The sequence below is a fragment of the Schistocerca serialis genome, chromosome 8 (assembly GCF_023864345.2).
Source record: "Schistocerca serialis cubense isolate TAMUIC-IGC-003099 chromosome 8, iqSchSeri2.2, whole genome shotgun sequence".
In the NCBI taxonomy this organism is placed as follows: domain Eukaryota; kingdom Metazoa; phylum Arthropoda; class Insecta; order Orthoptera; family Acrididae; genus Schistocerca; species Schistocerca serialis.
Genome location: NC_064645.1, coordinates 365513659 through 365540532, shown reverse-complemented (window position 1 = coordinate 365540532; position 26874 = coordinate 365513659). Strand labels below are relative to the sequence as shown.

Below are 26874 nucleotides of genomic sequence, written 5' to 3'. Positions count from 1 at the left end.
TCTCCACAGTATCTTTCTTCCATCTTTACTTGTTAATTCTGCAGTCATGTACACTTCTCCACAGTATCTTTCTTCCATCTTTACTTGTTAATCCACTCCTACACGTAATTTTGGTCACAGCAAGCTCACTGGTGCCACTTTCCTATCCTATGTGCTTCCAACCACCCCTCCACCCAACTCTTCCTTCTACCCTCCGCCTCCTTTCTCCTCTTGTTAACTCCGCCCTACTATATACCTCACCCAAGGTGAGAAGCAGTGCCGGCATGTATAGTCAGCAAGGACAATGCAGCCATGAGTGCACCGTGATGGTGATGATAGCACTGTAGAGGGAAATGTTGAGTGCTGGAGGGGAAATGCTATTCCAGACTGTAGCCTACATTCACAGTTTTTATAAATATTAAGCATGATCCCTCCAGGCCCACACTTGCACTGTGACCATGCCAAAAAACCTGTCACCTCTACTTCGGTTAGTATCTAAAAGGCATCATGCCAAAACTGCAGTAATTTATTTAGCCTGGCTTTTCAACCTTTTTTTAATTTAGAGAAGTGTCATAAGTGGCGAATTTTGAGTAAAACCTACACATTTCGCTAGTCGCCATTTTAAAATTAGCTTCTATTGGTGAAAAACAGGTGCAACTGCGAGAGAATTCAGAAACAGTGTTTATTACGTGAGGAACCGAGGAAAAGTAAGGTCAGTATCTTATGAAAAGGCAAATCCTCAGTACAAAACAAACAAGTAATTTCTTCACTTATGTTGTTCCAAAACCCACAGAATTTCTTGTTTCACCAGCTATTGATGGTCCTTAAAAATTACGATTCTTTCACCAAAAAAGTCCGTAGTTAATGGAATATCATGGTACATAAAGAAGTTTTGCATAAAAAGCATAAGGCAAATACTCTCCTCTTTGCGTGTCTGCAAAAATCTCATTTTGATATTTCACACCTTTTATGAAATATGAGGAATGTTGTGGATATTTCACTCTGGCATTATCGCTGTCATGCCGCAATTGCAAATGAGTGTGCTACGTCAGATCACTTTTCTTGAGATTGGAGACAGATAGCAACCTCCGACCAAGTCTAAAGAAAAATTCAATATGTTAGCAAATTAAACTTTTTATGGAACAGATTTAGTAAAATTGTTTGAGAAAGACTGCATGGCGCGTGTCTCTATTTCTGTCATCAATGACTGGCCAAAGAATGGCAGACAGTGTTGGTCTTCCCTTCTGGACAAACGAATGAACTCACCCAGTGCTTTGGCTCAACCGTGGTATCCTGTATGGACTCTAGTAGTAGTCGTCTCTCTCTCTCTCTCTCTCTCTCTCTCTCTCTGTGTGTGTGTGTGTGTGTGTGTGTGTGTGTGTGTGTGTGTGTGTGTGTGTGTAATGACACAATCCCTCAATTGTATAACGAGTTGCTACCACTGATCCTTCCACAATTTATAAACAGCTACGACTTATTGTCTTCAGACATTGATCTTATCTCAAGCTAGGTTTCAAGATTCTGCAGGCTCATCATAAGATTGTGACATACCAATCAAGTCATGACTGCTAACATAATACACTATTTAAATCAAAGTCTCAATATTCAATATCATAACTCAAGTTTCCTTCATACTTATAGCAGACTACCTTCTGGTTAATGTTGCATCCATATACATCAGTCTGCATATATAATGGTATTTTGAGACAATCTATCAAGATGATTTCCTCTTTCATATTTTGTTTTATAATCTCAGGGAGATAATCCATAAATACTTCAGTTATTGCCTTCCTCTCTTCCTCTTTCAATTTAGATTTTGATCTCTCAATAGTCATAACAGTCTGCTGGAATGTTTTCCTTCCCTGCAAGTAACACATAAATGGTTACAAATAACCACTGTACAATGGGAAAGTACTGAATTATAAAACTAGAAAAGAAAAGTCCAAATAAAAAGAAACTTAAAAAATAAACATCTAAAAAGTGTTATTCAGGAGGCAACATGATAAGAAAGAAAGAAGTAATACCGTAAAGCTCATGTATTTCTTGTATCTCACTAAAACAAGAAATTGATGCAACAGAAATATATACATTATTATTATTATTATTATTATTATTATTGTTGTTGTTTACTTTTGCCCTAATGGTCCAGTTCCAGTCATTATAGCTTGATAAAGTGAAGCATTTGCAACATGCTAAACAAGTGCTGTATCATTGTAAGAGATAGAGAGGTGAATGAGTGTGCCAGGACTTAACCCAGTTCACTACTACCAGTGTCATGTCATCACAATGCGCCCGTGCATGCTCCAGTATATTAATATTCACAGAGTGAAGTCCTAGAATGATTTAATGAATATGCTTTGCTAAGTATATTATTTTAAGAAAATAGAAGTGGTGCTAAATAATGAAGCTACAAAGCTAAAAATTGTTCAGAATCTGCAAATGTATGTTACAATAAAAAGTTACAGGTCTCAACTCGATCAGTGCAATATTTTGGTGAAATTCAGCGTTTCTACAAAGATTTGAAGGCACTAAATATCAGATTCAGAAAGATGAAAATTCATACATGGCCGTAGTTTCATTCAAAAACATTACCTATGTGACCCCATTAAGCTACCTCTATATAGTTTTTAAGTTGTTTACTATCATTTGTAATTGCTTCAGAAAGTTATAATTACAGCACTCAATTACATTCAGGAAATAATACATCTGTACTTAGTTTCAAGACTTTATTGTAGAGGAATCTTAAAGAGCCAGAGGTCATGTTCTACTGTCGGTTCAGTTCTAAAAATTCTAGCCGGCAAAGTTTAAATGCAGTCGAGCTAAAACTTTTTCAGTAATAAAAGCAACCTTAATTATATTCATATAAAAATTAAGAAGAATGTAAATTTTTGAACAACAGAGGTATTAGTGTGTCCGAGAAAGGGGCAATTTAGATACTGCTACAAGTGCCTAGGGCAGTTGATAGCAGATGTTCCATTTGGCAGTCCACTGTGCCCATATATAAATACAGCCAAAGAGGTAGTAAGAAGAGACACTTTGCACTGAGATATCAATCTGTCTGCATCAGTCAAACACCTGCACACGCTGTGCCTCACATGACATCAGAGCTCATCACCTACTAAAAGCATTTTCCTCAAAAATAGGAAGTGAATTCACCAGGACTGTACACCATCCCATACTGCTTAGATTTCACGGAAGTAACTGTTTGTGCATCGCCTGTAATGTTGACAAAACCGTGTGGCAAGTGGCAAGATCATTTTCCACTCTTGAGGTGAGCAATTAACTTTGGTGATTAGAAGTTAGGCTGATAGACCATTCATTTTACTTGGAGCTTTCCGTACAGGTCGCCTCTGAAATGTTAATAGTGCTGTTTCCGATAGGGATGTCATCATCGTCATCATCAGTATTATTATTATTTCTTCTTTCCTTTCTCAGTGGACCTTGATCAAGCGTGACTTCCTTTTAACTGTTATAATAATAATAATAATAATAATTATTATTATTATTATTATTATTATTATTTCTTTACTTTCTCAGACGTTAAGTCTGGTTAAAAATGGGACGTGACGCGGACCTTGATCAAGCGTCACTTCCTTTTAACTGTACGGTATATGTTATATTGCATTTAGGAACTTTCGGGTAATTGAACATGTATTATTATTATTATTATTATTATTATTATCAGGAATATTATTGTATTTTGTGGGTGTGAACTTTTGACAGTATATATTAATCAGTTACAACTCAAAACTTTTATTTGTAGTCATAGTTCATGATCCCAATGAGTAAATAGCATGTAGTAACATTTTCTTTCAGTGAGTACGAAATGTAATGTGGACTTGCAGATTGGAAATTATGGTCTGTATGTTCTCCATCGCTTTCTGGCTGACTGCAAAAATAGTTTTCAGATCTTGTAAATGGCAAAGAAGATTAATTTATCTGCTGCCCACCACTATACGATTCCATTTTTTCATTTGTGTCCTGAAAATATGATTAACATCATCTATTTTTCTCTGCAAGGCAGCACTGAAAAGTGTCACACTCACAACAACAATCAATTTATCTTAAGCATTTATCCTTCATTAAATATATGCATATATTACACAGATTGTTTTCATTGTTTTATAACCTGTTCAATGAAGTTCTTGAAATTTTATAAGTACAGCATTTGTTGATTCTGTGGTGAATGTCTACACCACACTGTTTTTAAAACCAATGGTGATATATATACAAAAAATACTGGAAATGAGAATACTTCATGTCATTCAATTTTGCAATTCCATTAACATTTGCAAAAATTGTAATACCCAGAAAGGACTACCAAAATGACATTACGTACAAGAAAAGCTTGATTAAAACTGCAAAGAAATGACATACCCACATGACCAACAGTGTTCTCTGTTTTGTGGCTATCAGTTAAGTTAAAACAAGAAAGCAAGTATCAATATATCATGTCAACAACAAAGTTTGCAAACAGTATAAATAGTTGGGTGAGTTGGTATGAGACACAATGATCGATCTTTAGGAAATGGGTGTGTTACATTGTGATATTCTGACTGATATAGATACTGATGTTATGACAGAGGTCCACGTCTGGACAGAGGAAGAGTTCTGAACAGTAATGGCACTGGACCACAAAATGTGAGCATAATAAGAGGTGAGCACCACCTTGTTTGGAACAACATTGTGAATGAAGCCACAAAGGCCATTATGATGATGAAACACTGGAGCACTGCTGTGAGTGCAGGTCATCTTTGCATCTACTGACTTATCTCAATCGCTTTGGACTGGACTGATGGGACAGGTGCCACATTGTCAGATTCCACTGCTCAGAAAATATAATTGATGCAAGACAATGGGTACATGAACTCTGTCACTGATACACAGAAAGACTAAATGTAATGTTATAAGATACGTCTCATTTCCACTTGCCATCAATAATGACGGCATATGTGTTACATGTTTCTGTCATGACCTTTAACTGGCAGCTTGCATTCAATTACATCTACATACATACTCTACAAGCCATCATGCGGAGGGTACCCTGTATCACAATTAGCCAATTCTTTTCCTCTTCCACTCACAAATTGAGTGACAGAAAGAAGACTGTTTGTACACCTCCATGTAAGTCCTAATTTCTATTATCTTGTCTTTGTGGTCTTTACACAAAATGTATGTTGGTAGCAGTACAAACATTCTGTAGTCAGCTTCAAATGCCAGTTCTTTAAATTTTCTCAATAGTGTTCCACGAAATGAAAGTCATCTTCCCTCAGAGAATCCCATTTGACTTCCCAAAGCATCTCTATAATACTAGTATTTGCTCAAACTTACTGATAAGAAATCCAGCATCCTGCCACTGAATTGATTCAATGTATTCCTTTAGTCCGATCTGGGGCAGATCCCAAACATGCAAGCAGTACTCAAAAATAGATCGCATTAGCATACTTTATGCAATCTCCTTTACAGGTGAACCATACTGTCCCATAATTCTCCTAATAAATGAAAGTCAAACATTCACCTTCCCTGCCACAGTCCTCACATGCTTGTTCGATTTCAAAATCACTTTGCAACATTATGTCCAGCTGTTTAAATGATGTGACCATGTCAAGCAGGACATTGCTAATGCTGTATTTGAAAATTATGGGTTTGTTTTACCAACTCATCTGCATTAATTAACATTTTTCTACATTTATAGCCAGCTGCCATTCATCACACCAATTAGAACATTGTGTAAGTCATCTTGCGTCCTTCTATAGTCACACGGCAACACTTCCTGTATGCCACAAACACAAACTGCTGCCCACCCTGTCCACCCGATCATTTATGTATACAGAAAATAATAGAGCTCCTTTCACTCTTTCCTACGATACTCCTAAAGGTACCCTCATCTCTGATGAACACTTGCCATCGAGGAGAACATGCTGGGTTCTATTACTTCAGAAGTCTTCACGTATCTGGGAAACTATTCCACATACTTGAATCTTTTGAGTGATGCTTTCTAAAATAATCCTCACTTGTAAGATTTTAGGTCTCAAGGAAATTTGTTATGTTCAAACTCATAATATATTCAAGACTTCTCCAGAAAACTGATGTTAAGGATATTAATCTGCTATTTTTTGGGTCCATTGTTTTACCCTTATATACAGGAGTCAACTGCATTTTTTTCCCAGACATTGTGCTGGCGAGAGATTTGTGGTCAAGGAGGGGAAGGGGTAACAGGGTAGCAGTGGGGGCCAGTAAAGTGTTGCATGTGGGAGCTTACAGGGGCAGAGTAGCAGTCGTGATGTTAAACAGTGGGTGGAGGGGGAGGGGTGGAAGAGGGGAGAAGTAAAAAGACTGTGGATGGTTTGGTGCAATAAAAAGCTTTGTGGTGCTGGAGTGGCAACAGAGGAAGGGGACAGGTGAGTGAAGGACATTGACTGACGAAGGATGAGGCCTGGAGAGTTAAATGAACATAGGACATATAGCAGGGAGAGTTCCCACTGGCGCAATTTAGAAAAGCTGGAGTTGGTAGTACGAAGGAACCAGATGGCACAGGCTATGAAGCAGTCATTGAAACGAAGAGCACTGTGTTAGGCAGTGTGCCCAACAACTGGGTAGTCCAGCTGTTTCATGGACACAGTTTGTCAGTAGTCATTCATATGGACAGAAAGCTTGTTGGTTGTCATGCCCATGTAAAATGCAGCATAGTGGTTGCAGTGTAGCTTGTAGATCACTGGTTTCACATGTAGCCTTGCCCTTGATGGGATAGGTGATGTTCCAGACTGGATTGGAGTAGCTGGTGGTGGGAGGATGCATAGGACAGGTCTTCCATCTAGGTCTATTACAGGGGTTTGAGCCATCAGCTAAGGGGTTGGGAGCAAAGGTTGAATAGGGATCGATGAGGATATTGTGTGTAGCATGGGCTGCGAAATACCACTGTGGGACAGGTGGGAAGGTTAGTGGGTAGGATATTCCTCATTTCAGGAAATCATGAGAAGTATTCGAAACTCTGGTGGAGAACATAATTCAGTTGCTCCAGTCCTGGATGGTAACGAGTCATGAGTGGAATACTCCTCGGCAGCTGTACAGTGGGACTTTGGGAGCTGGTGAGTGACTGGAGAAGGCATGGGAAATTTGTTTCTGTACAAGGTTGGGAGGGCAATTAAGATCTATGAAGGCCTCAGTGAGATGCAACAGCCACAGGTGGCTACAGATGAAGCCCTCCGTCGAACCTCCCGACTGCGTCTAGCTGCCCTATCCTCTCTCCATCTCAATCCTGTATGCTTCCACAAGCAGCATTTTACCATTCCCCACCCCTAACCTGCTACTGCTCCCTTCCCCACCACCAGCCACCCCCTTACCCCTACCACCCAGACTGCTTCTCCCGTGCTCTGTTGCTTGCAGTCTGGTCTTGGCATCCAAAGACAATGGTCATGTACATATGAGTTGTATTTGGATGAATGTGAGTGTTTATGTTGGCTAATTCAGAAGAAGCCCTTTAAGCTGAAAGCTTACTTGTTCAGCGTATTTTTGTTGACTCTGTCTGCGACTTATCATCTCCACTATAAGGTGAGTAGCAATTTATCCTCTTCATAATATTATCATTATTCCATCTTGGATTTTCCACTGTTTGATTCTGGCTAACAGCTTTTCTTCCATCTCGTAACCCAATGCTGTTTCCCTTTGTTACTGTTTTTAAACACATTGCTATAATCAGTGTCTGCCCTTTTCTTTCTTCTTATTTCTGTTTCACTTGGTGCCTTCCAAACTGCACTACACGCTCTGACTTACGAGTCAAACTGTACCAACCATTTCGTCTGCACACCCACAAGGATGCATGACCATGCTGTCTGTTAGTGCATCAACTCATCTCACATTACTCTCGTTGATATCAATAACCCTAGACCTTCAAATTGATCACACTTCCTGCATCGCACTTGCATGTTTTCAAGCAATATATTCTGTGCCACGTAAACTTGTACCGCATCCTACCAACCCCTCCCCACCCCACTATTTCTTCTTTCTATTCCAGTTGTATACGCTAACCTCACCTAATGTAGTCACATCTGCTGCCCCTCTTTTTTATACATGTCTGCCCACTGACTGTAATGTCCCCACAGAAAATATCCTCTACCACGCACCAATTAATCATTTTCAATCAAACCATCCACATTCATTCACTTTGGAAAAGTTATCTGATCTGATTTTCTTGTAATATATGCGGCGACAGCTCGACGACGCCAAAGTATTTTCTAGTGCGTTTATTCTTTGAAATAACAGAGATGCATATATGCATTCTCCATGGTTGTTAGAGTGGTAACTAGGACAGCTTCTAGAGTATCTGTTGAGGGATTGACGTGTTTCTGAGAGATACATATTCTGCTTTTCTTCTCGCTAAAGCGAGCCAATTAACATTTGTGCCACTAGCGATTTGTTTGAAGAGAAAGAGACTGTAAACGGAAAATAATTAAGACGTGGAATCACCGGAGATCTGGACATGTAATGGAGATGGATTTAATACACGATTTCCTCCATAAATAAGGTTTGTGACTTTTTTGTTCTGGAGTGAATGAACAAATGAGTTTTTTCTGAATCATTTGATGATCACGTTGGCCCTGTAATTAGTGGGGAAGTTTCAGCTGTGTCGAAGAGAGCCTGCAATCACTGAGTCTGTGTTAAATCGTCCAAAAAGGCTTCGTACACATTTGGAATTCGCAATCTTTCGTAAAAGGAACAAATTGCCCAAACGATTGATTCTCCCGACTGAATGCAGTGTTTAACAGTAATAATAAATGTAAATATCTCTTACAGCAAGCCAGCCGCTGATTACCAAGACGAAGGACTCCACCAAAGATTCTATTTGGCTGATTTCACGTAATGAAATATTGTATTAAAAACTGTACATAGATAAAGGAGAGAAAGAGAGAGAGTGAATGAAAATAGAGATAATACTAATAATCCTCCATTAGTCTAAATTTTCGCCTGTCTTATCACGGATCAGCCAAGAAATGGGAGGCCCTTACTTTACTGTATAGATTTATGTGTGAAGGTGAAGGGATCTTAAAGGCAACAGATACACGTCTATACAGACAAGACATTACACAGAGTTAGCAGCTAGCTGCATTCATCATCTATTCTTAGATGAAGAGACGGCAACTTATTATCCGAACATTTAAAAAATGTTAAAATGGCCAATCCGTGACAGGACATTGTTTTTGGACGTTGCTAAAATAATTTTGTTCTCTGTTTCATGTGAACTACGACGAGCTAACCTAACTGACGCTTGGAAAAGAGAGGAAAGACTCGCAGGTGATATAATTGGATCTACAAATAAAGCCAAAAGACAGCACACTGGGCGCAGAGAAAAGGCCAGATCTATATTTTTATTATTAAAGCTTGCTAGTACAGTTGAAGTATACGCTTTTCTGTTTAGTGTTATTTGATATTTGAACATTGATTAATTGTGTTCATGTTAGATACAGGAAGTGTTTTGATTGACCTGTCCCAGTTGCATTTATCTGTATATGTACATTAAGAAAGTAGACACAGAAGTACTCTTGTGTGAAGGGAGTTACATATAGCGATAGTACAAGGGAGTTATATATAGTGACAGTAGAACATTTATATGGTTTTAACTAGGGCAATGTTTAGAATGAGTCAAGCAGAGCAAAGCAGCACGCATCAGCCTTCAGCTGTTAGCACTGATGATCAATGATGCAGTAAGAAGTGTCGTAGGATCGATGGCTACAGACAGCGCAACAGAACGCCCTGTAGACACGGCTGGAGGTGTTACAGCAAGTACGCAGCAGGGATTAGATCCATTGGTAATTATCATGAGACAGATGCAAATGATAACCGAGAGCATGAATACTCTGAAAACCGACATTAACGCGAAATTAGCCTCAGTTACTGAAGGGCAGGAAAATCTGAAAACCGATATTATAGCACAATTAGTGACAGTCACTCAAACTCAAGAAGAGATGAAATTAGTCCAGACTGAGATTAAGCAGCAGTTACAAGACAGTTTTTCCGAATTAGAGCAGCGGATAGAGGCGAAGACCAAGGAACTCAAAGATCAGGAAGGATGAGACGGAACGAAAATTAACTACACAAATAGAATTGGTGAAAGCACAATGTGAGGAATCTACTCACCGCGTACACGTCGAAATGAAGGCGTATGTGGCTATTAAGATAGATACTGTACGGGAACAAGAGGAAATGGTTCTGCAATTAGTACAAAAGCAAGATGCCATGTCATGTGCAATTGCGCAACTTCCTGAATTGGCACGTACACAGACTAACTTAAAGGAAAGCGTTGAACATCTGACAGAGCGTCAACACGTTATAGACGTATTAACGGGTAAATTATCCGAAATCACATTTGAAAACAGAAGGCTAATGAGTGAAAACGTTGAGCAAAATGTTAAGGCAGCATTCCAGAGTTCATCTGGCAAACAGGAAGAGAATTTGTTTGCGAAAGGACTTGAGGAGGTGCGACAGCAGTTAGGTGCTGATTTGGAGCATTGGAAACAAACGATAGAAGAGTCGATGCGCGCTTCACAACAAAGCTCAGAACAAATGAACGCAGGGCAGCAGCAGAAGTTGGCAGCGACTATAGAGCCAGTTACTGCCCATTTGCACACAATACCGACTTGTGCAAGTAATTCAAACATTAAATTGCCACAAGCTGGTTGTTCGCGTGAATTCTTATCTAACAGAGATTACGAAAGCCTTTGCCATGCCGAAGAAAAAATGATAAAGCATCGGCAATTCCAGATTTTTAACCCTGACAAAAGGGGGGTCCATCCAATTGTTTTTATTCGAAGTTTCAGAGGAGTGCTACCCAGAAATTGGTCGGAGTGGCAGAAGATCAGTTTTGTTACAGGATATATACAAGGTTCGGGGGCGATCTGGGCCTCGGACGTGACTTCTGTTTGCCCGACATATGACGATTTTGAGAAGGCGTTTTTAGCAAAGTTCTGGTCAGAAGGGGTACAGGAACGCCTAAGGAAGGAGGTGCTCTACCCAGAGCCTTTCTCCTTTTCGAAAGGAAGCCTTAGAAGGTATTTCGAAAAATATATAAATAAAACGAGATACTGGGACAGACCTATGCCCTTGCCCGACATAATAAACATACTTAAGGCAAGACTACCAACTAGCATCCGGAATCAATTGATTTACGGCAACGACAAAGACTTGGAGTTGTTCCTCACGACGTTAGACCATATAGATATTATCGAAGAGAACAACTAGAAAGCCCGTGATAACAGATTCCAATATAGGGCGATAGAACCTCTGCCAAACGGTAGGCAAGGTGGAAGTATGGGTTATACCAATGGTGATCAATCGACACTTAAAAGGAATGAACAGAGATCGTTAAATAATGGAGAAACCCCTCAAAATCTCAATAGTAATCCCGGCAATGGTCTTGCGAGGGGCTATTCAAGGAACAACAGGAACGGGAAAAGATACAACCCCATGTGGGGGAACGAAAGAAATTTCAGACCCCAAGCCTGGAATAATAACAATAATAGAAATTGGAATCAACCGGGAGGAATGAATTCAAATAGCCAATATCAATGGGGACAGACATCTACGAATCAACCGGTAATTACCGAAAGGACGGATGATGTCAACCAGCAGACAAATCAAAATGCAACAAACTTGTAAGGACCCACTCGTGCCCCGGAGGAGCGGTCAACAATTGGTTAAGGGGAACAGGATATGTGTACCCATGCTAACATATAATGATGGACGATTACTGGCAGATGAACTGACCGAGGACTTAGAACCACAAGATGAGGATAAGGAACAGGTGGCAGTAGCCGAAGTGCAAGTTATTAGGGAGACCGTATCTATAGTGGTGGTTTTAGACACAGCTGCAACCACAAATGTTATTTCGGAGGCACTATTGAACAGGATCAGAAATATAAGACGAGTACCAGTTTTTCCAGTTCAGAATTGCAGAATAATAGGTGCCGTTGGGGCTCGATCGGCTAATGTAAAGGTGCAGTCACTACTTGGTGTGGAATTTGGAAATGTAGCAATAGTAAGCACATTCCTTGTTGTGAAAAATTTGGTGGTAGGTTGCATTATCGGAGTCGACAGCCTACGTCAATACAGATGCAGAATAGATTTTAAAACAGGAAAAATTTGGTTGAATGTTAATAAACAAGAAATTGAGTTGGAGTTGTTGGAAAAAAAAAAAAAAAAAAAAAAAAAAAAAAGGCCTTAAGAAGAAAATATAGTTGTGAGATCAGTGTGCAAGTAATCAGGACGGCCCAAAATTCTAAAGAGCACGTAATTAATGAGTTCCAAGTCAAAGAAGATTTCGGTCAATCAGTGTTTGAAAAGTGAAATGAATCCGACTGCATTATCGAAGATCAGAAGAAGCAGCTCAATGAATTATTATTAACGTATGAAAACGTTTTTGATGAAAGGCCAGGAGTTATTAAGGGATACATATGCCATCTCTACATTAAGCCGCATGAAACGTAATGTAGAACTTTCTATCCTGTTCCCTGGAGGTTAAAGGATCAAGTTCAAAAGGAAATAGATCACATGTTGAAATGGAGTTTGAGGGCGTATTGCCATAATAAGCAGACTGCGTGGGCAAATTATGCGGAAGAATTTGAGCAGATATACAACAACATGCCCCACTCCTCCACTGGATATACACCTCATGAATTGATGTTCGAGGCAAAAGAAGAAAACTTCTGAACTGAACACATGCCCAAAACACATGAAACTGAGATGCCTTTGGAATAAAAAATAAGACAAGCCATCATAAATATGACGAAAAGGCTGATCAGAGAAAACAACAATATGACAAGAGGGTACAGGCGTACCATGTCGGAGAGAAGGTACTAGTCAAAAGATATACCAAATCATCCTTAATAAAGAAGAGTATAAAGAAATGGGAGTTATTATATACTGGCCCATACATCATTCTGCACATTCCGAACCCTGGGGCTTATCTGTTAGCCTACCGGGGATCTAACAAATTAAAGGGTTATTTTCCCATAACGACTTGAAAAAATTTAATGAAGATTAGAAGGTAGGGAGGAATGGTGTTGCAAGTGACAGAGATGAATGCTCGTAAAAACATAACAATAAACTGTGTGTGTTTAGTGTTAGAAAACTTTAAACTGAAATAATTAATCAGTGACACAGATTGTACAAATAGTGACTAACTATAACTATCGAGTGCTGCAAAGAAGACAGCGGAGATAGGCTTCACCTGTGTTTGGGTAAACATAGAACTTTAGCATTGCTAATGACATCAAGAATTATAAAGGATCTGAATGACTTTCAAGAAGAAAGAAATATTTCCCGAAAATGACGCTGCATAATCAAAAGGGGTTCCCAGTGAATGTTCGTATATAATTTCAAGTGCACGCTTAGATGTGTAAACGTGTGAAGTGAAGTTTTGCGGTTAAGTAGTGAATCATGAGTTACGGTTAACGCCGCAAAGATAATTTCCCGCGCAAAACAATTGACGTCGGCGTGAGATTTAGAATCGATATAGACGACACAGATATGCTTTGTAAGAGACTCGCATCAAACGTGAGGGGAAACAGATTGATGTTCAACTTCAAAAAAAAAGTGTCATAATTAGAGGTTAAGAGTTTTTGATTTATTGTTGAATGTCAAAAGAAATTAATATTCACAGAATTAGTAGTTATTTAATGGGTCTTGTTCACTTTGGAATTTTGTTTGAAAATCCATTTCCATATATGTGCATGTATGAATGCCGGATGAATCAGAGAATAAATGAAAGAAGTGAATCCACATTCCTCACTACTAATAACTTTTACATTACAGCAATCAAGCGGAGAAATATATGTATTTAGGATAAAATTTTTATGAGTATAGATAAATGATATGACTTTTCAAGGAAATGATGGATTATGTCTCTGTATAATATGAACCACACTTTCCATTATTCGATGATTTGAATCCAAAATCTACTGCAAGTTGCACGGATCCTTTAAATTACGAAGAATAAATCATTGACAGAAAATGTGTCAGAATTTTTGGACTTATAAGCACAAGTGGTGATGCGAAGTCCAAAAGAAAATTCAAACTAGAGTAAATATTATGATGTTTTCGGCAACAGCGTTAGTCAATCAATAAATGGAAACCTTAAGTCAATGGCTAAATTCCTTGCAGTACATCGTAAGAAAAAGGATGTATGAAGCCATAGGGATTTTGTTTTCAAAAAGGAGAATCTTGGATGGTGCAACCTAAGCAGTTCTTTTACAGGAAGAGTTTCCCTTTCGGTCATTGCTGATTCTTTTGGAATGAAAGTTGCATGTAAAATCTGGTATCCCTGTCCCTTCTATTCTTCCCATTGTGGGCCGCGTAGAAGACCGACTGCAAATGTGGACGTCGGGCACATGCAAGATCCGGGGGAGTTTCAGCACCGCAAGATATTGTCCTGGGAACAAGATTGTAAACAAAAAACTCGAGTTACTGATTGTAAAATTTTTTTTTGCTAGAGGCACAAATCACTCTTCTCCAAATCGTTATATAAATCGATCCCTATCTTTCATTTAGAGATCAATTTCAAAATTATTTTTTCTCTTCTGTAGGCTTTCCTATCTTCTATGTACCGTAGGCTGGGGGTCTAGGCTTAAGAGGTTTTCCAAGGTTTCCCTGCTTACGAAAGTTCCCGAATGGGTAGACCCTGATAACAGTTTCATGAAAGATCACTTTTTCTGTTTTCAATGTTGTTTTTTTTTTTCAGTCGGAGGACTGACACTCATCACTTCCGGGTTATCCACACTAATAGATAGCTCACGAAGTGTGTTCGGTAAATCAAAATTAGGCTCACAAACTTCGCTCCCTGCAAGGGGCATTGTAATGTCCCCACAGAAAATACCCTGTACCACCCACCAATTAATCATTTTCAATCAAACCATCCACATTCATTCACTTTGGAAAAGTTATCTGATCTGATTTTCTCGTAATATATGCGGCGACAGCTCGACGACGCCAAAGTATTTTCTAGTGCATTTATTCTTTGAAATAACAGAGATGCATATATGCATTCTCCATGGTTGTTAGAGTGGTAACTAGGACAGCTTCTAGAGTATCTGTTGAGGGATTGACGTGTTTCTGAGAGATACATATTCTGCTTTTCTTCTCGCTAAAGCGAGCCAATTAACATTTGTGCCACTAGCGATTTGTTTGAAGAGAAAGAGACTGTAAACGGAAAATAATTAAGGCGTGGAATCACCGGAGATCTGGACATGTAATGGAGATGGATTTAATACACAATTTCCTCCATAAATAAGGTTTGTGACTTTTTTGTTCTGGAGTGAATGAACAAATGAGTTTTTTTCTGAATCATTTGATGATCACGTTGGCCCTGTAATTAGTGGGGAAGTTTCAGCTGTGTCGAAGAGAGCCTGCAATCACTGAGTCTGTGTTAAATCGTCCAAAAAGGCTTCGTACACATCTGGAATTCGCAATCTTTCGTAAAAGGAACAAATTGTCCAAACGATTGATTCTCCTGACTGAATGCAGTGTTTAACAGTAATAATAAATGAAAAGACCTCTTACAGCAAGCCAGCCGCTGATTACCAAGACGAAGGACTCCACCAAAGATTCTATTTGGCTGATTTCACGTAATGAAATATTGTATTAAAAACTGTACATAGATAAAGGAGAGAAAGAGAGAGAGCGAATGAAAATAGAGATAATACTAATAATCCTCCATTAGTCTAAATTTTCGCCTGTCTTATCACGGATCAGCCAAGAAATGGGAGGCCCTTACTTTACTGTATAGATTTATGTGTGAAGGTGAAGGGATCTTAAAGGCAACAGATACACGTCTATACAGACAAGACATTACACAGAGTTAGTGGCTAGCTGCATTCATCATCTATTCTTAGATGAAGAGACGGCAACTTATTATCCGAACATTTAAAAAATGTTAAATGACCTACAACCCACATTATAATCTTTTTATTTATTTTTATCTTTGGTCTCATTGTGTTTTCATGTCAATTTCAGTTCATTTTTGCCTTTCACTATCAGCCTACTCCCTCAGGTTTCATCCTGATTCTCTGTAATTCATTAGTTACCTTTCCTTTGTAATTTTCCCTATGTATTTTTGCAAATTGTTTTGCATGTACTTCCATCTTATTTACTTAATTTTACGTGTTTTTATCCTCCAGCATTGATCCTTGCTCCTTCCACCTGTACCAATACAGAAAACTGACTTTATCCCTAGCCTGAACCCTGTCCCATATATTGCTCCTCCATTGTTGCTTAGCTCACAGAATACCCCGAAATGGCCTTACCATGAAATTACCAATCTTCATCTGCAACCTCTCTTTCCACAATGACCTCAACATGCTCAGATTCCAACAATCCTTAACTCTCACCAACATAGTCCTGCAAAACTATGTAAATCAGGCCCAAAACACCTTGCCTCCGTCTGTAAAATTCTCCTGCTTTGCAATCCCAAGTTCTTGGATGCCATCTCACACATTGAAACACTTGCACTCCATGGACTAGAGCAGCAAGCATGACACCACCTCAAAAAACTCTCCAATCTATTCAACTCCTATTCCTACCTTGGACTACCACTACCCAGCACCACTACAACAGCCTCCAGACCTCCCCCACAGTCCCTTCCAGCTGACAAACCTTGTCTCACAGACCTACTACATTTATCCCAACCTCAAAAACTCCCTCCCACTCTGAGTTAATGAGCATTTTGCTCTCATTTAAGTATATAGCCAAAAGAGTCAGCCTTCAGGAATTGTGAAACTAACCCTGTCGTCCAGGACCAGATGCCACAAAGGGCACAGATTCACCACGAGATGGGGAAACCCACAAACGTCTATTGTCTATTGAGGCCTACGTGCTGTAGTGTGCGAGTGAGACAGACGAGAACCTACGTCATAGGGAAACCCAGTAGAAGCCTTTTGTGGCCAAGGAGACGTAGCAGCGTTAAATATGGCGGACCTGAGATCGACCATAAAGGGAAACATTTATTAAAACTACAGGGCTATTACAAATGATTGAAGCGATTTCATAAATTCACTGTAGCTCCATTCATTGATATATGGTCACGACACACTACAGATATGTAGAAAAACTCATAAAGTTTTGTTCGGCTGAAGCCGCACTTCAGGTTTCTGCCACCAGAGTGCTCGAGAGAGCAGTGAGACAAAATGGCGACAGGAGCCGAGAAAGCGTATGTCGTGCTTGAAATTCACTCACATCAGTCAGTCATAACAGTGCAACAACACTTCAGGACGAAGTTCAACAAAGATCCACCAACTGCTAACTCCATTCGGCGATGGTATGCGCAGTTTAAAGCTTCTGGATGCTTCTGTAAGGGGAAATCAACGGGTCGGCCTGCAGTGAGCGAAGAAACGGTTGAACGAGTGCGGGCAAGTTTCACGCGTAGCCCGCGGAAGTCGACGAATAAAGCAAGCAGGGAGCTAAACGTACCACAGCCGACGGTTTGGAAAATCTTACAGAAAAGGCTAAAGCAGAAGCCTTACCATTTACAATTGCTACAAACTCTGACACCCGATGACAAAGTCAAACGCTTTGAATTTTCGGCGCGGTTGCAACAGCTCATGGAAGAGGATGTGTTCAGTGTGAAACTTGTTTTCAGTGATGAAGCAACATTTTTTCTTAATGGTGAAGTGAACAGACACAATGTGCGGATCTGGGCGGTAGAGAATCCTCACGCATTCGTGCAGCAAATTCGCAATTCACCAAAAGTTAACGTGTTTTGTGCAATCTCACAGTTTAAAGTTTACGGCCCCATTTTCTTCTGCGAAAAAAACGTTACAGGACATGTGTATCTGGACATGCTGGAAAATTGGCTCATGCCACAACTGGAGACCGACAGCGCTGACTTCATCTTTCAACAGGATGGTGCTCCACCGCACTTCCATCATGATGTTCGGCATTTCTTAAACAGGAGATTGGAAAACCGATGTATCGGTCGTGGTGGAGATCATGATCAGCAATTCATGTCATGGCCTCCACGCTCTCCCGACTTAACCCCCTGCGATTTCTTTCTGTGGGGTTATGTGAAAGATTCAGTGTTTAAACCTCCTCTACCAAGAAACGTGCCAGAACTGCGAGCTCGCATCAACGATGCTTTCGAACTCATTGATGGGGACATGCTGCACCGAGTGTGGGAGGGACCTGATTATCGGCTTGATGTCTGCCGAATCACTAAAGGGGCACATATCGAACATTTGTGAATGCCTAAAAAAACTTTTTGAGTTTTTGTATGTGTGTGCAAAGCATTGTGAAAATATCTCAAATAATAAAGTTATTGTAGAGCTGTGAAATCGCTTCAATCATTTGTAATAACCCTGTATTTAATTCTGTAGCAATGCAGGGAATCAAGCCACAGTAATTTTAATCTGCACTCCTCCATAAATTTTCATGGTGATCCCAAAAAAACTTGAATATTGATCATATCTATAATAGTTTAGGATTTACTGTTAAAGCGAAATTAACAAGTTTTGTAATAAAGACCTGAATGTTAAAATCGAACGCTTTGGTCAATCTTAACATCAACATTTCATACAGAAGCTCATCACTAAAATGACAAACATTGTAAATATGAACTCTGTAACCTTATTTGTTTAAAAGATATAGTAAATTTAAATTATCAGTATTTTCAGTTAAGCATCAGATCATCATTTCCTCCACACAAAACACACTGGACGATGACAGCATGCCACCTTATTAATTCATCAGGTAATAGAATATTTGCCATAAAGTTTAGTGCATAATAGTTACTTTTGTTCTTTATTTATTTATCAGAAAGCACATTGGTGCAAGGCTACTGGCTGTGGCATTCAAAGCTAAGAAGGAAATTGTATTGGTTTTATGTAAATGAATGTAATGTTTATTATTGTTACTTTATTTCGAATGTGAAAGTGGTCAAGCTTTGATTATTTAAATATGATAAAATGCAAAATAATGTAGCATAAGCTGTAGCCAATCAGATGGACAGCTTCAGGAAAAGTAACTGCCCTAGTCAGTTGCGTGACAATGTTCGGCATGCGGGAAAAACACGGCCAGAGACAGGCAGTACTGGTCTAGACACCAAAGGGAGAGCGCTGGTGGAGACACAGAAGAGGACAGTTGTTCTTTAGGTAGCTAGGAAGTGAAATGACTTAGAAAATTTTGCATTTTGTGGTATCACGGGACTTAGTCTCTGAGCGGTGAGCAGCCGTGTACCTGGTGTCAACTCTAACATTTCGCGAAGACTTTTAATTCACGATGAGAATGTGCATGATCAAATTGTGTCAAATGGATATGCGCTTGAGTGTAACAGTAACTCTAAATACGACCACTTTCGCTATTAGTCTGCTTTCTGAATAAAAATTATTCTAACCAAATAGCAACTGTGTGGCCTACATCATGTATGGGTCGTTAATTTAGTTCCCGATATTATTATTACTGTTATTATATGTTATATTAACTTTGTATTTCGCAAACTTGCCATCAGCCAGACAATTTCAGCAAAGGGTCACAAGTGTCCAATTTAGGGTGTGTAATGCGACACATGCAATTCAACCCCTAGACAAGTTTGAGCCAAGACATTTTGATGAAAGGGAACCGCATTTGAGCCCGAACATTTATGGGATGTTAGCTCGCACCATGGAGGGAACCCATAACTTAAGCAGACACAAACACAGTCACGAATCTTTCTTCCAAAAGCCTTAGTCCTATAGAAGGATAGTCCTTTCCAAAGGCCTTGCATTTGCCGCACTCTCAAATTTAATCATGGTGGACTTGTTAAAGGGCTTCTCTTCCCCTCCTGGTCCCTACAGAGGAAACACTTTCTTGCTGCCAACCCTACGAATCAGACTCTACTAAAGACCAATTTTGAACCCAGCCTGACACAGTTCACTTCTCAGTCCGACCATTATCCAAACCCACTGCCCCCCAAATCAGCCCCTGTTAACTTTCCCAAATTTCTTAACCTCAGATCTTGCCTCACCATTGTTCCCCAAATCCCTCAACACGCAAGCTATCCTTACATCCACAGAAAGAACCCCAATCCATCACCTAAAAACTGATCCTGACCTTGTGGTCCAACCAACTGACAAAAGGCTCCACCACTATCAAATTGAACTGCAAGGGTTACCTGGCGGGAGGACTCCACAGGAGTCGAATTTGTCGATCTACAAACCCTGCCGCAGTGACCCTATTCTGGAAATCCAGCAGGGTCTCCAGCCTCTCCTCAAATCCTTAGGCAAATCCCAGAACCTCTCCCCAGAGTCCATCTCTCCCCTATCCCTACCACTCCCTGCACTCCCACCTTCTACATGCTTCCTAAAGTCCATAAAGCCAACTACCCAGGATGCCCCATTGTGGCCTGTTACTGTGCCTCCACTGAGAGAACCTCTATTCACATAAACCAACACTGTCAGCCTATTATCCACAACCTATTTTCCTATATAAAATATACCAACCATTTCCTTCACTGACTCTCCACAGTTCCAGATTTTTTACTACGCAGTGCACTGCTTGTAACTATTGATGCGACCTATTTTTACACTAACATCCCTAATGCCCATGGCCTTGCTGTTACTGAACACTACCTTTCCAAATGCTGAACAGATTTCAAACCTACAATTTTATTCTTAGTCACCTTGACCAACTAGATCCTCAATCATAATTACTACTCCTTTGAAGGCATCATCTACAAACAAATCTGGCAATGGACACCCACACGGCACATCCCATGCTAACATATTCGTGGGCCATCTGGAGGAATCCTTCCGGATAACCCAGACCTAAACCTCTTACCCGGTTCACATTTACTTATAAACCTTCGTGATCTAGATCACATTTGACAATACCATACCCAAAGTCCTCCAGAACCTCAACACCTTCTCTCCCATTCACCTCACCTGATCCTCCTCAATGCAACAAGCCATGATCCTCATTGTTGATTTCCACCTCAAAGATGGCTACATCAGTGCCTCTGCCCATACAACCTACTAACCACCAGCAATACCTCCATTTCGACAGTCACCACCCATTCCATATCAGTAAGTCTGCTCCTATCAGCCTAGTGACCGCGAGCAGTCCCTCTGAAAATTAACCAGGAGTCTCACTGAGACCTTAACAGACCGTAATTGCCCTCCCATCCTTGTACAGAAACAAATACCTCCAGTCAACCAACCACCTCCCAAAGAGGAGCATTTCCCTCATGACTCTGTAACACCATGGACAGGAGCAACTTAATCACATTCTCCACCAGGGTTTTGACTACCTCTCTTTGTATCCTAAAATGGGGAATGTTCTACCCACTATCCTTTCGACCCCTCTCACAGTGGTATTCTGCTGCCCACTGAACCTAGGCAATATGCTTGTCCATCCCTAATCAACCCCCACTCCCGACCCCTTGCCTCATGCCTCACATCCCTGTAATAGACCTAGATGCATGACATGTCCCATACATCCTCCCTTCACCACTTATTCCAGTCCAATCACAAGTATCAGCTATCCTGTCGAGGGCAGGGCAACATGTGAAACCAGTCATGTGATCTACAAGCTAAATTGCAACCACTGTGCAACATAGGTCAAAACCATATCTATCTTAGTTTAACTAGACTAGGTGCAAGTTTCAATCTAGTATTACTCTCTTATGGCAGTATGGCAGTTTGGAGTGAAGATGGGATACGGTTATGATTTATGACTTCTACCAACTGAGACTAATGAAGACAGAAATTGCCATATTAGACAGTTTAAGAGACAATGGTACTGTTCCTCAAACAGGCAACTCCACATACCCCTTTACGGGAGGACAATGACACAGTACATGCAATGGCAAATATGCAATTCGCCTCTAAAGAACAATGTTTGGCACAGATTTGCTGCATCTCCTTAGATGGAACCTCCCCCCACTCAGATAGTGAGCATCATATCCAGAACTTTTTTCATTCCATGCACTGATGTTTAAGGTTTCAGTTATGGCACATGGGGGCTTACACCACACTGGATTCTAGTACTCATGAAATCATAGATTTTTTAAATCCCTAATCATATGGTTTTCTCTTGTTAACCTGTGATATAAGCTTCATTTTACTTAAACATGCTCATCTTAGTGTTGCAATTTACGCAAATATTTGTTTAGTTTGATTCAGTGACACGGAATCTGACAATGTGCCTTCAGCTGTGCAAATTTTTTTGAATGACTGTTTACATGCAGGGGATAGACAAAATAATGTGAACAATGGTAGTAATGGGATGGCTGCATTTAACAGTCAACAACGCAGGTAAGGCACCTGTTGCACTGGACCGTACATGTTCAATACAGAATAGGCATCAGTGCAGGTTGTTAACGAGTAGTGCACATTTCATATTTGCATTCAGAGGTCAGTGTCAATGTGCAATGAAAGACCTAAAATAGTTTCAACGAAATCAGATTGTGGGGGCCCAATTAGCTGGAGCATCAGTACCCAAAACAGCCAACTTATTGGATGTTTCACGAGCAACTGTTTCAACAGTCACGACTACCTACACAGAACATGGAAAGACATCATCGCGTAAATGTAATAGTGGGTGCAAGTCAAAATTAAATGACAGAGATTGCCATATGCTAACATGAATTGTGTCAAAACAACACAAAACTACAGTGGCTAAAGTGACTGCAGAGCTCAAGGGACATCTTCAAGACCCTGTATCTTTCAACACTGTCTGCTGAGAACTCCATAAAGCGAATATTCGTGGACGAGCTGTTACACCAAAACCATTAGTGATGACAACCAATGCAAAGGAGCATAATAAATGGTGTCAAGAGCATAAATCCTGGACGGATGATCAATGGAAACACGTCATGTGGTCCAACGAGTCAACATTACTGTTACTTCCAACATCAAGCTGGGATTACATCTGAAAAAAACACTAGAATCCTGATTCCAGTAGTTAAGCATGGAGGTGGATGTGTGATGGTGTGGGCAGCCATATCACTGTATTCTGCTGGTCCCATCATTATTCTCAAAAGGCCATGTTACAGCCAACAATTATGTGAACATTTTAGGTGATTAGGTGCACCCCATGATTTAAATGTTGTTTCCCAATAATGCTGCCATATTTCAGGATGATAATGCACCCATTCACACGGCCAGGACAGTACAATCGTGGTATGAATAGCATACAACTGAAATGCAGTGTATTCCCTGGCCAGCGCAGTGCCCAGACTTCAATATTATCGAACCATCGTGGGTGGTATTGGAGCGTAGACTCTGTAACAGATTTCCACCTCCCTCATCATTACAGGAGTTAGAAGAGGTTTTGATCCAAGAGTGGCACAATATTCACTGGAGATTATACAATCATTATATGCCAGTACTCCATGAAGAATTGCAGCTGCAGTACGCAGTCCAACCCCTTATTAATAAACCATTCCCAAGTAAGTACAGGTGTTCACATTATTTTGCCTACCCCATGGACTTCCGAGTATGCCTCATAAAAAGGGAAACTGTTATTTATAACCAAAACAGAACTTTTAGCCTAAAATCAGAGATATGTTATGCTTGAATTAACAAACTTTGGCAACATATGTCAAACTGATCACTTCTCATGGTTGCTAATAAACAACAGCAAGGTGTTAACAAAAACATTACAAGAATTGGCTTTGAATACTGTGTGATGTGTAAAAATTTCCTGCAGCTCCTAGAAGTTTACCACAAAAGAATTTACATATTATAATGGTTATTCTGAGAACACTGTTTAGCCAACTCTGATTTTTAAATAATATCTTGCTTTAAAGGTTATATAACCTTCATGTTATTTGCATGTTTGATTCAAAGTGTTGTAGTTTTCATTATTACTGTATATGCATTGTCATTATACACTTCTAAAAATACATAAACAAGAATCTAACAGTCTACGGTCACATCTTACCTTACATCTAGGTGTTTCACCTGTCACAGCTCTATGTATACAGCTCACCATGATCCTCAAAAATGCAGACTTTGCGTCTGCATCTTTTTGCCGCAAAAAACATTCTATGAATTCCTTCCAGTCACATAGTTCTTTACATATGTCCCAAAGTGAGTCCACATACAGTGTTTCATATCCATGATACTGTAAACACATGGTCAGTAGAATGAAAAGATAGATTAACAGCCATTAATGACATTAAAGATGAAATATGGGTAGAAAATGAAAGATAAAACTCTAAATTCTCTACCTAAAAGATGCAATCTACAATAAAGCAGATAAACCCTGTCGCTTAATGTTATACTAAAATTTCTAAATTGTTATTGGAAAACTCATATCATCATCATCATCATCTTGGACAGTTTCCAGCCTATGGCCGGATTTGTTTGGAACATAAGCCTCTCCATCATCTTCTGTCTTGCCACCACCTCTCTGTCCTCACCTTGGTCAGTCTTCTCCTTTCTTCTGGGCACATTCCTCCACTCCTTTCAGCCATCTGTCTCTCGGTCTGCCTCTTGGTCTCTTTCCTTCCGGTTTCATCTTGTGTATCCTCCTGAGTATCATCTTCACCTCCATTCACTTAACATGCCCATACCATCTCGGCGTTGATTTTCTATCTCCTCCTGTAATAGTTCCACCTTCATTAACTCTCTGATCCTCTCATTTCTTAACCTGTCTATATTTGTCACTCCAATACTGTTCCTCAAGAATTTCATCTCACTAGCTTGTACTTTGCTTTTTTCTCTTCCTTTCATAACCCAGGTTTCGGATGCATGTGTCAGGATTGGGACATAAAATGACCGGTATATAACCTTTTTACTGATTTGGGGTACATCCTTGCTCCATACCAGGCTTCTGACACTCTTCCAAAACATTTCTGCTTTTCTCCCCCGCTCGTTTATTTCTCTGTCATATTTTCCATCCTCCTGTATCAGACTTCCTAGGTACTTGAAACTCTCCACTTTCTTTAATCATTCCCCACCAATTGTTGTTCCAGTTGTTCCTCTCTCCTTCGTTCTTGTTGTGATATAATCATCTCACTCTTACTTATCCTAAATTTCATCCCATATTCTTGTACTGTTTGTTCCCATATGTCCAACTGCTCTTGTACTTCCTCCTCCTTATTCCCCTCGAATCATCAGATCATCTGCAAACACCATAGCTTTCATCTTTCCTTCACCAATTACTTGTGCTACTGTACTCATTATATCATCCATACTACAATGAAGAGTATTGGTGAAAGTGCAGTTCCCTGCCTCAAGCCATTCTTCTGTTCAATCAAAGCTGATATCGCTCCTCCCACTTTCACACAGCTCACACTTCCATGGTACATTTCCCTTATCCTCCAAATAATCTGTTTTGCTACTTCTCTGTTTTCCAAGGCTTTCCACACTTTGCTTCCACATACACTATCATACACTTTTTCAATGTCCAGGAAGATCATTAGTGGATCTATTCCATATTCATAATGCTGTTTCTACAATTGTCTTACAGCAAAAATTAGATCCACCGTGGACCTTCTTGTTCTGAAGCCCTGTTGCTCCTCTCTCATCCCTCCTCCTAATTTTGCCCGAATTTGTGCTTCCAAAATTTTCTCAAAAATATCTGCACAATGACTCATCAATGTTATCCCCCGATAGTTCTTGCACTCTTTACTATTTCCCTTCTTAAAGATCAGGACAATTATTCCCTTCTTCCAGTCTTGTGGTATCATCTTCTGTCTCCACACAATTTTCATTGCTCGATATAGCCATTGTATCCCAACCACTCCTGCTGCTCTCACCATCTCTACACTTAGCTCATCCAGACCTGGTGACTTCCCTCCCTTCATCTTGCCCAATGCCTCTTCCACTTCTCCCCATGTAAGGTCTGTTTCTATTTGCTGTTCATCCTCTTTCTTCTCCTCGGCTTGTTCCTCCTCATCAAGGTCTCCATTTGGGTTCAGGCGTTCTTCAAAATACTCCTTCCACATATTCTTGAGTTCCTCCTTATTCTCTACGTCTTGGCCACTTTTGTTCACCATTCGGGCATAATCTGTTGTACCATTCTTCCTTTTACTTTTAATCATCCCATACAACACCTTTTTTGAACCTTCACTATCCTCCTCCATTGTTCTGGTCCAGTGTTCCATCCACTTACTTCTCTCCTCCATCATCACTCTCTTTGCTTCTTTCTTTCTTACTTGATACTCTTCTCTTGTCTCTACTGTTCTCTTCTGGAACAATCCCTAAAGGCTCTATTCTTCTTCTTTACTATATCCTTTGTTTTATCATTCCACCAGGGTGTTTCTTTCCATCTCTTTTTGTTGCTTGTCCTCCCACACATTGCTTCCGCCGCACTTACTAATGTTCCCTTGAATCTACCCCATTCTTCTTCTACCATTTTTGGTCCATCCTCTGGGATGCTTTCCTCTACTACTTGTAGGTACTATAGCCTGCTTTCTTCCCCCTTCAATTTCCATACCCTTATACGTCTTTCTTGGTTTTCTGTCCCTTTATTATCCTTACTCCCTCTCAGGTTCATTACCAGCAAACAGTGGTCGCTATCCAAGGCCTCTGATGGTATTACCTTAATGTCAATGACATTCCTATTCATCTCACTATCGACAGGAAGTAGTCAACTATCGACTTTCTCTTTAAGTCTTGACCGTACCATGTAATCTTGTGGCTCTCTCTTTTCCTGAACCAAGAGTTCTCAACCAGCAAGCCATTCCTTTGACAGAACTGTAATTGTCACCTTACTCATTTCGGCAGCCCCAACCCTCTGGTCAAAGCACACTTTCACAGCCTTGTCTCTCTCTTCCAACGTGTGCGTTAAAATCCCCCATTACTATCACATTCTTCCTTCCCATCTGCTTCTGCATTTCCTCTTGAAACTCTTGCTTCTCCTCAAAAGTGCAACCCACCCACGGCGCATACGATTTTTGTTGTGTACATAGTTCCGCGTAGTCAGCGCGTA

At 40.1% G+C, this 26874-nt stretch overlaps 1 protein-coding gene across 1 annotated transcript in view; it reads right to left on the bottom strand.

Annotated features, from left to right (window-relative positions):
- The window catches only part of LOC126417020 (cohesin subunit SA-2-like), a 486856-nt gene that overhangs the window by 227108 nt on the left and 232874 nt on the right, over positions 1-26874 (bottom strand). Inside the window, exons 8-9 of the mRNA XM_050084909.1 lie at positions 23878-24060; positions 1629-1841 (exon numbers count right to left, since the gene is read on the bottom strand). Of these exons, the coding sequence (XP_049940866.1) occupies positions 1629-1841; positions 23878-24060 (396 nt within the window). The remainder of the gene's footprint in view (positions 1-1628; positions 1842-23877; positions 24061-26874) is intronic.